Raw genomic sequence first — 13,671 nt, 5'->3', positions numbered from 1 at the left:
TATCCTACAGCACTTACCTATTAAAAGCACTCATTTTAAATCAATGAGGAAAAGCGTTCTTGAAACACAATATCAACAAGTATACGACATATATACATTAAAAATATATATATGTATGTACTATACAGTATAATGCTATGTAACGCTACTGCTTAAGTTAGGCTTACTATTGCACTTTATCGCTGTTGGTCAATGCCATATTTTATTTTGAAACCACTTTTCAACTCATAAATATACGCTGACAAACACGCCTTAAATGTTTGCACACATACACCTCAAACACACTCACATGAACATGTCAGATCTATTCACATACCATCCTCAAATCCATTCATCATTTCCATTTCAAATGCTCGCATACATACTTGTGGGAGATTTATTTTAAGATAGATAGATAGATAGATAGATCGATAGATAGACAGACAGACAGATAGATAGATAGATAGATAGATAGATAGATAGATAGATAGATAGATAGATAGATAGATAGATAGATAGATAGATAGATAGATAGATAGATAGATAGATAGATAGATAGATAGATAGATAGATAGGGCCAGATGTGATCGGAAAATATTAACGTTGCCCATTTTATGTTAGAGAAAATAGGTTTGAACAGTGTTATTACAGGTGTATCAGTGCACAACCAAAGGATTGAGAGACTATGGGCAGAGCTCAATAGAGTTGTATCCAGACACTTTATAAATCTCTTTAACTTCATGGAGGAGCATGGGGTACTGGATTCGCTGAATGAACTACATCTATTTTGCCTGCATTATGTGTATCTGCCAAGAATTGAAAGAGCAACAACTGAATTTATCAATCAATGGAACAATCATGGCCTCTCTACACAAGGGGGTGACATGCAGGTGTTATAAACAATGCAGGAATCCATCCAGCCATTAACAGTGTCTTTGATACTAATAACTACGTTGGCGTTGATCAAGAAGGCCCATTACCTGAACTGCAAACTAATAATAATGTGGTGATTCCAGAAATTAATACAAACATGGATGACATTACAATGAACATGATTCAACAAGTGAACCCACTCGGAAATGATGGTAACCATGGAATAGATATTTTCTGTTCACTTCTGAACTTTATTCAGTGATTAAACATTGACTATACATCTGTTATCTGTCATCTGTTAAAGAAGACCAAGGTTTTTTTCCCCCTCTCAAGAGTTTGTAATTGTAGGTCAAGTTAATGAAAATTGTCTTATTTTTGTTACAAAAATAACATTTTGGTTACTTCTGTAGATTTCTTAGCCATGTACTTTTACATTTGAGAATAACATGTTCATGCTCGGCCAAACCCATATGTGTTCCCGAATGCAAAGTCGAACTTCTCCTTAAACAGTTCGTAAGAGGCATATAATGGCAACTTTATGCAATTAATGCACGTGTTGGCAAGAGGGAACAGAGAAAAAGCATCATCATCTCCTTGATGAAGGAACTGGACAGAAGGAGTTGGAGTAAAGCCAATAGGTGGTACCACAGATGTTCCTTTTGTGAAGGCCAAGATTTTCTCAAGTTTGGATGGCCCCTCTTCTTCTGTTAGAACTAAACAGTCAGTTAAAGTACTCAAAAATAAATAGAATACACACACACACACAATAAGGGGGGTGGAATGAATGTGTGTATTTGACCACTAAAGCAAGATAGTAACCACCATCTCCTCAGCAGCTCTCTTGTTGCTCCCTTCTGGGGAGAGACCAATATTGAAAAGATCATCCATCTGGTCAGCAGTCAGTTGGTGTGCCTCGAAGCAGAACAGGGGACGAAAGCCGTCTGGATGTTGAATTTGCTGAAGAACCCCAAGAGTTTTCAGTCCTTCACAAAATCTGCAAACAATTGCACAAAGCACAACTGTAAAGTCAAATCACCCGTTGGTTTCATAGACTTTCATTATATTTTGTGACAGTCGTCTTAAACCGTGCTGGCATACCCGAGAGAGAAAAGTGAACAACAGCTATTACTGCATACCTCTGAAATGGGCCTTGAACCCTGTGAATGACCTGAAACATGACAATGTCATGTACCAGCAGAGCCTTTTCTGTAATTGACTGCATAGGCCTCAAACATCCTGCATTGGCCAAGTAGTCGAGCAAAGGATTTATTTGACTTCTCGAGGTCATCAAGCGTTGTACTTTCAGATACCTAGCATCACAAGGATAAGCAGAGTGACTTATGGCAGCTTCATACAAGTCTTATTAAATTTTGACAACAGGGCTGGTTGATGTAGCCTTGAGTTTTTATTGTTTCACCCAAAATTCTCCAGACGGGGAGAAAGGCAAAGACATTCAAAACTCTGAAAGTTTCCCTTTAAACGCTACCCTTAAAATTTAAATACTGTGCACACATTTTCAACATGAAATTAAATATTCCCTTAAGGATTAATAGGTTACTGCAAAACTGTCATTGAATTTAACGAATAAAGGTTGCTGCTTCCAAACAACCTTGTTTCACCAAATGCTTTCCTAACAGCGCACTGTTCCCTAACGTTACTATAAGTAAAAAGGGAAAAGCGCTTTGCTATCAACACTTGCCAATTCAGCAGTGGAAAACAAATTGGAAAACAAGAGAACTTTGCAATGTAAAGTAATTGTAATGCAGTTTAAGATGTAACAACGACCAAATTACCTTTTTTACTTTATCCATGAGTTGGGTGTCAGCTATATCTTCAACATTTGGATTTGCTGAACCATTGACCAAAAGACTAAATAGTACTGGGGAAAGGAAGTTTGGTGGTGGACCGCCATGTACCAAGCTCACTGCAGTGGCTCTCCCAGCAAAGTAGTACCAGTCCCCTCTGAGAGCTGCACAATGATAGCATAAAAGGATATTTAACATTGAATAAAGAAAAAAAATTAATCAGTTTTCTTTTTACCGCTTCTCCTCACTAGGTTCGCGGGCGTGCTGGACTATCCCAGCTATCTTCAGGCGGGAGGCGGGGTACACCCTGAACTGGTCACCAGCCAATCGCAGGGCAAATAGAGAAACAATCATTCGCACCTACGGGCAATTTAGAGTCTTCGGTGAACCTAGCATGCATGTTTTTGGAATGTGGGAGGAAACCGGAGTGCCCGGAGAAAAGCCACGCAGGTACGGGAGGAACATGCCAACTCCACACAGGTGGGGCCGGGATTTGAACCCCGGTCCCCAGAACTGTGAGGCAGATGTGCTAACCAGTCGACCAACGTGCAGTCAAAAAATGTTTTATCCATCCATGCATCCATTTTCTACCGCTTATCGAGGTCGGGTCGCGGGGGCAGTAGCTTTAGCAGGGACACCCAGACTTCCCTCTCCCCAGCCACTTCATCCAGCTCTTCCGGGGGGATCCCGAGGCGTTCCCAGGCCAGCCGAAGGACGTTGTCTCTCCAGCATGTACTGGGTTGTCTCCGGGGTCTCCTCCCGGGGGGACATGCCCGGAACACCTCACCAGGGAGGTGTCCGGGAGGCATCCGAATCAGATGCCCCAGCCACCTCATCCAGCTCTTCTCGATGTGGAGGAGCAGCGGCTCTACTCTGAGATCCTCCCGGATGACCGAGCTTCTCACCCTATCTCTAAGGGAGAGCCTGGACACCCGGCAGAGGAAACTCATTTCGGCCGCTTCTATCCGGGATCTTGTTATTTCGGTCACGGCCCACAGCTCTTGACCATCGGTGAGGGTAGGAACGTAGATCGACCGGTAAATTGAGAGCGTCGCCTTTCGGCTTAGCTCCTTCTTTACCACAAGGGACCCATAGAAAGTCTGCATCACTGCAGACGCTGCACGGATCCGCCTGTCAAATCTCCCGTTCCACTCTTCCCTCACTCGTGAACAAGATCCCAAGATACTTGAACTCCTCCAATTGGGGCAGGATCTCATCCCCGATCTGGAGGTGAGCCCATGGGAAGGGGGACCCACGTTACCTTTTCGGGCTGTGCCCGGCCGGGCCCCATGGGTGCAGGTCCGGCCACCAGGCGCTCGCCTTCGAGCCCCACCACCAGGCCTGGCTCCAGAGGGGGGCCCCGGTGACCTGCGTCCGGGCAAGGGAAAACCAAGTCCATCGTTTGTGATCATCATAAGGGGAACAAATATTAGTTAAAAAAAAAAAAAAAAGTTCCTACAGTCTGTCAAATGTGGAAGTAGGTAGGGGCATACAGTATTCCACATAAAAATAATCATGTACATTTATGTAATTCAACAATACAATCAACACTCACTCCAATGAGTCCAGAGCATAGCTGTATAGTAATAACTAAATCAAATCACAATAAATTCTAATATTTCACATTAAATGAAGCCAGTCATTACCTGTACTGTAAAGCGTCAAGTTCTTTCTGTTTTCCTTACCCTCAAACATGGGTGACCTGGCAATGTTGTCCATCAGAAATTTTAAGAATTCTCTCCTTGGCCCTCCTAAATCAACTCCTATCTATCTATCTATCTATCTATCTATCTATCTATCTATCTATCTATCTATCTATCTATCTATCTATCTATCTATCTATCTATCTATCTATCTATCTATCTATCTATCTATCTATCTATCTATCTATCTATCTATCTATCTGTCTGTGTTTACCTGACATCATCTGGAATTTGCCCACAAAAGCCATCCCTGACACGTTGTGGAACAGTTTGGTGGTCCCAGTCCTTCTTGAATTCAAAGGCACTGAGTATGTGTCCATTTTTGTGCAACCATGATTTTGGACCATCACCCTGAACTGGTTGGCAGCCAATCGCAGGGCACATACAAACAAAAAAACATTCGCACTCACATCTACGGGCAATTTAGAGTTGTCAATCAACCTACCATGCATGTTTTTGGGATGTGGGATGAAACCAGAGTGCCCAGAGAAACCCACGCAGGCACGGGGAGAACATGCAAACTCCAGACAGGCGGGATTGAACCAGACTCCTCAGAACTGTGAGGCAGACGCTCTAACCAATCGTCCACCGTACCACCTATTTACATGATATCATTTGTAAATATTAAATTCTGCTTGTGAATTGTTGAATGTGCGCTTGTGGATCAGTGGGCACGCGCGTTTATTTTATAGACAAAAGTAACGCAATTTTGAAGATACGCCCGCGACCCGAGTGAGGAGAAGCGGCTCAGAAAATGGATGGATGGATATGTATTTTATATATGTACATATATATATATATATATATATATATATATATATATATATATATATATATATATATATATATATAATATAAATAAATAAAATAATTTAATAATAACTAATAACATTGTTTCGTTTGGCTGTGCTGCTCAGTTGTGAGTTAGCTGCTCTTAGCTTCCATACCAAGGCCCATTTACCATTCTAGCGTGCAGTTAGCAAGCTAACGATGGCTCCGCCCCGATGATGCGTCTTCGCCGGATGCCTTGATTTTACAGAACAGCTTAGTGACGTTATTTAAGCTCCCAATAAATTTGCAAATAAACAAGCGATGCATTGACATTTTGAAGACGCATATGGATACGTCATATAGTTTTGTAAACTTTCAACAGAGACAACATGGCTTCATGGGTAACTTGATACTAGTGAATGGGGCAGTGCCGACTGTCTAACTACCCGGGTTTCCTCCGACCGTCCCGCTGTCATCAGGTGCCGTGTTTGGCTCTGACATTCCTTGTGTGTTTTTTGGACATACTTGGCAAATAAAGATGATTCTGATTCTGATTATATCACTGACAACGAGAGTAAGTTGACTTGTGTGTTTATTTTCATGATTACAGTCCACAATAAGCATTAATTTTTTAAAGTTGAGCCTCCTCACATGATTTTACATTGTATAAGTTATCACCCCCCCACCAGTATAATTAATTCCTTTTGGCTCATCCATTCGACACACCCACAGCGTCTGAGACATGAGAGGTGGCCCTTATTATTCAAGTTTTGAACCCTGATTTCATATTCTTAGCGATCTGTTTTATTCATTCAAATTTGGCAGGCCTGTTAACATTACTCTTCCCTGTGGCGTATTTTATTATGGATCACATGTACTGTACACTTTACAGTTTACCACGAAAAGTCAATGCTTCGAGTTCCATCAATCCTTCATTTATTTGATATGGACATCAATAAATTATTGGAAAACAAGGCATGCATTACTTTGTGGATTTTGGCACCAGTGCTAATTCTTAACATTTGTCCACAGGAGGCTTTTAGAAAAGACAAAGACAACATAAAGATAAACGTAGTCGATAAAATGCATGAATGTAGATTTTTGTGAATCCGTATGATAGTCATTATTTTTTACATTAAACTGACATTTTTCAATGCAAGCTTCTTGATCACTGTGATTCTCACCAGCACACTTGTTTATGAGGCCAATTGCAGCACTTGTGCTGTTGGGCAGAGGGAGATAAGCTACTGGGCTAGCTCTAGATTCGATAAGTGGTAAGACTAGCAAAGAAAGTACCAGAGTCGAAGCAGATTGAACATGAAATTTACTTATAGCAACAAACAAGACAGTGGACAAAGCGAAAGTTAACATATAATTTTGGGCACATCATTTGGCATATGCACCTTAACAAAACCTTTCCTGTTATATTCCACCTTATTGTTGACTTAAGGAGTGAGACAAAAGGTTTTAAGTTCAATCACTTTTTCCGATTTTATTTCTGTTTTATTTTATTGACCGGTCATTTAGTCTAATTTTGGATAAAAAACCTATTATTTGCTTAATTTTCTGGTTCAAGCGCAATTGTAGGTTTATGAAATTAAATTGCGAAATCTGTAGCGACACTTCAAATCGACCATACAAATGTCCCTTTAAAGTTCACAACAATATCAAAATTAAATTCAAAGACAATCGGAATTACAAAGCAATCATAGAACAATGCTTTCAAATGTCCTTTTTTGACAAAAAAAATCCCAAGGGTCCACAAGCAAGCAAGTCCATTTCTTGCTTTAAGTTAGAGCATTTTGTTTTTGGAGGGTTTCCAATGGATTCAAGACATTTCCATTCTTTTTAATGGGGGAAATGGATTTGATATACAGGCAAATTCAGTCACTGTCACTGTTCAAATGAGTGTATTTTAATAAGGATTACAAAAACACTTTATAGTTCACCACCAAAAGTCAAAGTTTCTTTACAATCAATCACCTATTTGATATTGACATCACTAAAACATTGGACAAAATGTATGCATTGCTTTAAGGCAGTATGGGTCCTCATGGTCCATATTTAAAAAAAAAGTGCATTTTAGCGGCACAGTGGACGAGTAGTTTGTGCGTCTGCCTCACAGTTCTGAGGCCCCGGGTTCAATCTCCCGCCCTGCCTGTGTGGAGTTTGCATGTTCTCCCCGTGCCTGCGTGGGTTTTCTTCGGGCACTCAGGTTTCCTCCCACATCCCAAAAACATGCAAGAATTGGATAGTCTAAATTGCCCGTAGGTGTGAATGTGAGTGGGAATGGTTGTTTGTTTGTATGTGCCCTGTGATTGGCTGGCAACCAGTTCAGGGTGTACCCCGCCTCCTGCCCGCAGATAGCTGGGATAGGCTCCAGCATGCCCGCGACCCGTGTGAGGAGAAGCACCTCGGAAAATGGATGGATGGATGGATTTCTGAACATTTGCATTCAAATTGTCAAAATGAAAGCAATTAAAATCATGTCAGGAGTGGGATTTGAACCCACACCTCCATTCAGAGACCAGAAATCCTAATTAGAAGGTGCTGAACCTTGAGTCTAGTGCCTGAGACCGCTCGGTCATCCTGACATGTTGAAAAACTGGGATGTTTTGTAACATAATTATAAATATTTGCCAGCTTTTCAAATTCGTGGATGAAAGTTTAAAATCTTTTTTGAAATATATCGAAATCCAGACTGCCAAACCATATGGACATGTGTTGGTTTCTCTGCCACTTATTTGTTCCAAAATTCTGTGCTTTTTTTTCCTAAGCGCCATATGTTGGAAATTTTCTGCATGATCAAATCCCAAATGGTGGAACACAGGGAACATTCCCATTCCCGGAGTCAAACCCTGGCCTCCTGGGTGAAAACCAGGAATCCTGACTGCTTGCCCATATGGGAAACGTCTTTGATTTGGGTTTATTTCCAAAATATTGAACGCTTCCCCAAGCTCAATCTGTTGTTTTCTGCATGAACGTTAAAGCCAAATTGGTGGAATGCAGGGTAAAAAAACTCTCATTCTTGGAGTCGGAACTGGTTCCCTGGGTGAAGATCCATCCCATAATATTGGAAGTCAGGTAATGTTACTTTGCCAGGTGACAAAGTCTAAAAAATAGAGTTCAGAAGAGATTTAAGGAACATTCCCATACCGGGTGTCAAACCCAGGCCACTTGGGTAAAAACCATATGAGACACATAGTGGTGTTAGTTCAAATTATTTTTTTTAAATTATTCACGTTCTTTCAAGCATTCGTCGTCAGGCCAAAACAGAAGAATTCAGGTTACATTCCCCTTCCTGGAGTAGGAAACTAGTGAAAACCACTCATACTGATTGCCAGATCATATGGCACACGTGATGGTGTCTCTACCACTTATTCTTTCCGAATTTTTTTTTTTTCCAATTTTCTGCATCAAGATCAAAGCACAAACGGTGGAATTCAGGGAACATTCCCATACTGGGTGTCAAACCCAGGAGACCTGGGTGAAAACCACAAATCCTGACCGCTTGCCCATACGGGCCACTCCTTTGTTTTTTGTATTTTTCCAAAAATATTGACCGTTTACCCAAGCGCTTTTTTTTTTTGCTGATGAATGTTGAAGCAAAATTGGTGGAATGCAGGGTAAAAAATTACTCTCATAATGGGAGTCATACCAAGTGTAAATCAAAGTCCAAATTGGAGAGTTCAGGAGAGGCTCAACGAATATTCCCACACCGGGAGTAAAACCCGGGCCACCTGGGTGAAAATCAGGAATCCTGACCACTAGACCATATGGGACACATGATACTGGATCTTCAGGTTATTTTTTTTAATTCTATACTTTCTTTCCCATTGACACACTCAGGCCAAAACAAAAGAATTCCCGTTACATTCCCATATCGGGAGTAGGAGACCAATGAAAACCAGAAATCCTGACTGCCAGACCATTTGGGACACGTTGGTCTGCCAGTTTTTCGAAACACAAAATATTTGAAATTTTCTGCATGATCAAAGCCCAAATAGTGGAATACATTATTCCCAAACATTCTCAAACCAGGAGTCAAACTCAGGCCTCCTGGGTGAGAACCAAGCAACCTGACGGCTTCACCATATGGGAAAATCCTTTTTTTTTTTTTTTTTTTTCCAAAATATTGAACATTTCCACAAACTGGAATTTTTCGACATGATGTTAAAACCGAAATCGTGGAATTCAGAGAACGTTCCCATACCCAGAGTCAAACCCAGCCCTCATGTGTGAAAACCAAGAATCCTGGCCGCTTGGTCATCTGGGAAACACCTTTGTTGTGTTTTCTTCCCCAAGCTCAATCGGAAGTTTTCTGGATGAACAGCCAAATTGGTGGAATGCTCGGTAAAAAAATGCTCTCATACTGGGAGTTGGACATGGTTCCCTAGGTGAAGATCCATGCCATAATACTGGCACTGAGGTAATGTAAGCATACGAGGTGACAAAGTCTAAATGGTAGAGTTCAGAAGCGATTCAAGGAACATTCCCAAAACGGTAGTCCAACCCGGGCCGCTGGGGTGAAAACAAGGAATCCTGACCACTAGACCAGATAATGGTGTCACTTCCATCCATTTTCAACAACGCTTATCCTGGTTAGGGTCGCGGGATGCTGGAGTCTATCCCAGCTGACTTCGGGCGAAAGGTGGACTACACCCTGAACTGGTCGCCAGTCAGTCGCAGGGCACATATAGACACGGACAACGATTCGCACTCACATTCACACCGTCACTGAGTGGGAACTGAACCCACGCTGCCTGCACCAAAGTAAGGAGAGTGTACCACTACAACATCAGTGGTGTCACTTCAACTTTCTTAAAAAATCTTCACTTACTTTCAGGCCTAATTTTTCGTAAAACGACCAGGCCAAAACAAAATATTTCAGGTAAAATTCCCATTCCGGGAGTAGGAGACCAGTGAAAACCACTACTCCTGACTGCCAGATCATATGGGACACATGTTGGTGTCTCTAACACTGATTATTTCCAAAATTATGAATTAATTTTTTCAAGTGCAAAATATTTGAATTTTTTTGCATGAAGATCAAAGCCCTTCTTCTTCTTTTCTTTCGGCTTGTCCCTTTAAGGGTCGCCACATCATCCTTTTCCATGTAAGCCTATTTCCTGCATTCTCCTCTCGAACACCAATTGCCCTCATGTCTTCCCTCACGACATCCATCAACCTTCTCTTTGGTCTTTCTCTAGCTCTCTTGCCTGGCAGCTCCATCCTCATCATCGTTCTACCAATATACTCACTATTTATCCTCTGAACGTGTCCAAACCATCGAAGTCTGCTCTCTCAAACTTTGTCTCCAAAACATCGAACCTTGGCTGTCCCTCTGATGAGTTCGTTTCTAATTTTATCCAACCTGGTCACTCCGAGAGCGAACCTCAACGTCTTCATTTCCGCCACCTCCAACTCTGCTTCCTGTTGTCTCTTCAGTGCCACTGTCTCTAATCCGTACATCATGGCTGGGCTCACTACTGTTTTATAAACTTTGCCTTTCATCCTAGCAGAGACTCTTCTGTCACATAACACACCTGACCCGTTTCTTCACTTCCTGACCACACTCATTATTGCTCTGGACGGTTGACCCCAAGTTTTAAAAGTCCTCCACCCTTGCTATCTCTTCTCCCTGGAGCCTCACTCTTCCCCCACCACCCCTCTCATTCATGCACATATGTTCTGTCTTACTTTGGCTAATCCTCATTCCTCTGCTTTCCAGTGCATTCCTCCATTTCTAACTGTTCATCTACCTGCTCCCTGATTTCACTGCAGATCACAATGTCATCTGCAAACCTCATGGTCCACGGGGATTCCAGTCTAACCTCATCTCTTGGCCTATCTATCACCACTGCAAACAGGAAGGGGCTCAGGGCTGTTCCCTGATGCAGTCCCACCTCCACCTTAAATTTGTCTGTCACACCAACAGCACACCTTACCGCTGGTCTGCTGCCCTCGTACATGTCCTGTATTATTCTAACATACTTCTCTGCCACTGCAGACTTCCGCATGCAGTTCCACAGTTCCTCTCTGGGTACTCTGTCATAGGCTTTCTCTTGATCTACAAAGACACAATGTAGTTCCTTTTGACCCTCTCTGTAGTTTTCCATCAACATCCTCAAGGCAAATAATGCATCTGTGGTACTCTTTCTCGGCATGAAACCATACTGTTGCTCTCAAATACTCACTTCTGTCCTGAGTCTAGCCTCCACTACTCTTTCCCATAACTTCATATTGTGGCTCTTCAACTTTATTCCTCTATAGTTCCCACAGCTCTGCACATCACCCTTGTTCTTAAAAATGGGCACCAGCACACTTTTCCTCCATTGCTCAGGCATCTTCTCACGCGCTAGAGTTGAACAAGTTGGTCAAAAACTCCACAACCAATTCTCCGAGATGCTTCCGTACCTCCACAGGAATGTCATCAGGACCAACTGCCTTTCCATTTTTCATCCTCATTAATGCCTTTCTAACTTCCCTCTTACAAATCATTGCCACTTCCTGGTCCACCACACTTGCCTCTTCTACTCTCCCTTTGCTCTCATTTTCCTCATTCATCAACTCCTCGAAGTATTCTTTCCATCGAGCAAGCACACTGCTGGCACCAGTCAACATATTTCCATCTATGTCCTTAATCACCCTAACCTGCTGCACATCCTTCCCATCTCTATCCCACTGTCTGGCCAGCCTGTATTGATCCTTTTCTCCTTCTTTCGTGTCCAACCTGCCATACTTGTCGTCATATGCCTCTTGTTTGGCCTTCACCACCTCTACCTTTGCCCTGTGTTGCATCTCAATATATTCCTTTCGCCTCTCCTCGGTCCTCTTCGTGTCCCACTTCTTCTTAGCTAACCTTTTTCCTGTCCTGTGAGGTTCCACCACCAAGTCTCCTTCTCTCCTTTCCTGCCAGAAGATACACCAAGTACTCTCCTGCCTGCCTCTCTGATCACCTTGGCTGGCTTGGTACATGCACACAATTAAGCTATGGTAACTTTTACTGCAGAACATCACCAGCACACCATGTACAACAGCTGCCTGACAAGCAAGAAAAGCTGTTTCCACCCGGTCTCGAACCAGGGACCTTTCGCGTGTTAGGCGAACGTGATAACCACTACACTATGGAAACTGTGGCGGCTGCTGTGCCCAAAAGCGGACATGGATTTATTGACAGACCAGCCCACCAAGTAAATCAACTCACAAGCAGAATTGAATATTTACAAATGATAAGTCATAATGGAATTTATTTAAGCATTACTGAAGTCAGAATTCTTTTGAGAGGACCAAGTGTTTTGAGCAGTTATTGAGCCAACCATCTTTTCTTCTTATTTCGACATCAATATAATTCCGACAGCCATTTGTGATTTGAAGAAAGGAAACAAGGAAACAAACAAAGTGAACATATGCAATGCAGCACTCTGAATTGGGTTTTACACCATATGCAAAGCTGTACACGAGTTAGACAGAAATTTATCCTCAAATCTTCTGATCCATAGTCAGATGTGTTATCCATTCCGAAACTAGCCCCAGAAAGGTTTGAGCCCTCTGCAAGTCCCTGTGGAGGATTTTCACTGTCCCAGCAGCACGGCGCAAAAAGCAACTGCAGAGGTTCGCTCTTGCCGTGACCCGGATTTGAACCGGGCTTGTTGCGGCCACAATGCAGAGTACTATCCACTATACAATTACGGCTTGGGTTGTTGGAACCTATCTCTCAAAGTATTTTCCGTCATTTTGATTTGTAATGGGGACCAATGCGCTAAAACCACATGTGAATAACCCAACACAGCTGCAAATGGAAAATGTGCTCTAATGTGAGGATCATTTGAGTGTTTGCACCTCATTCAGCTGTTAAATGTGTAACTACAGTATTTGTGCAGACGACCTCAAGTTTCTTCCTCTCTCCTCCTTTGTTGGGGATGCCATGTGGGAGATAGAACAAGTGGTCAAAAGGGCTCAGAGAACCCAACCGGATCCCAAGACTGGACTTCCAGACTGGCTTTTCGTCCCCAATTTCACACGCTCTGAAGTACTTCAGTGGGCCCACAACTCCAACTACATTTGGAAGGACGTCAGGGGTCGGTCAGCCGAAAGAAACAAGCAGTTGGCGGATCTTCGTCGCTCCCCAACGCCTGTATACAAGGTGGGTCAGATGGTTTGGCTCTCCTCCCATGACCTTTCTCTCCAGACCGAATCACGGAAGCTCACGCCACGCTTCATTGGTCCTTTTCCGATCACTAAAGTCTTAAATCCCACCTGTTCAGTTGAAGCTCCCTCATTCTCTCAAAATCCACCCGACATTTCATGTGTCTCTGCTCAAGCCTGTCACCACCAGCACCCTTAGCCCTCCGGCCTTACCCCCTCCGCCCCACATTATCAACAAACATCCTGCTTTCACGGTGTCACACATCCCTTTCGGGGGGGGGCTGTCATGATCTGTGCCCTGCAGTTCCTTTTTGGAACTTGGGTGGCACTTTGTGCCTCCCTTTTCCCTCTCTAACTCTCCAGCAAGCATCACCTCCTCGCCCACGCACCTG

The 13,671-nt window shown here is 42.8% G+C and overlaps 1 protein-coding gene and 1 non-coding gene across 2 annotated transcripts; both read right to left on the bottom strand.

Annotated features, from left to right (window-relative positions):
* Positions 1-1,302: 1,302 nt before the first annotated feature.
* On the bottom strand, positions 1,303-4,608 carry LOC133398903 (G2/M phase-specific E3 ubiquitin-protein ligase-like). The gene is given in 7 exon segments (XM_061670065.1): positions 1,303-1,458; positions 1,675-1,846; positions 1,989-2,089; positions 2,091-2,162; positions 2,646-2,821; positions 4,304-4,414; positions 4,575-4,608. Coding segments are annotated over 7 exon segments (822 nt in total).
* Positions 4,609-12,193: 7,585 nt separating this feature from the next.
* On the bottom strand, positions 12,194-12,266 carry trnav-aac (transfer RNA valine (anticodon AAC)). Its single transcript has one exon. It is a non-coding gene; the product is annotated as a tRNA-Val (tRNA).
* Positions 12,267-13,671: the final 1,405 nt, after the last annotated feature.

This window comes from Phycodurus eques, unplaced genomic scaffold, assembly GCF_024500275.1.
Source record: "Phycodurus eques isolate BA_2022a unplaced genomic scaffold, UOR_Pequ_1.1 contig_467, whole genome shotgun sequence".
Taxonomy (NCBI): Eukaryota; Metazoa; Chordata; class Actinopteri; order Syngnathiformes; family Syngnathidae; genus Phycodurus; species Phycodurus eques.
Note: the sequence above shows the minus strand (reverse complement) of the source record. Positions and strands in the feature narration are given on the sequence as shown.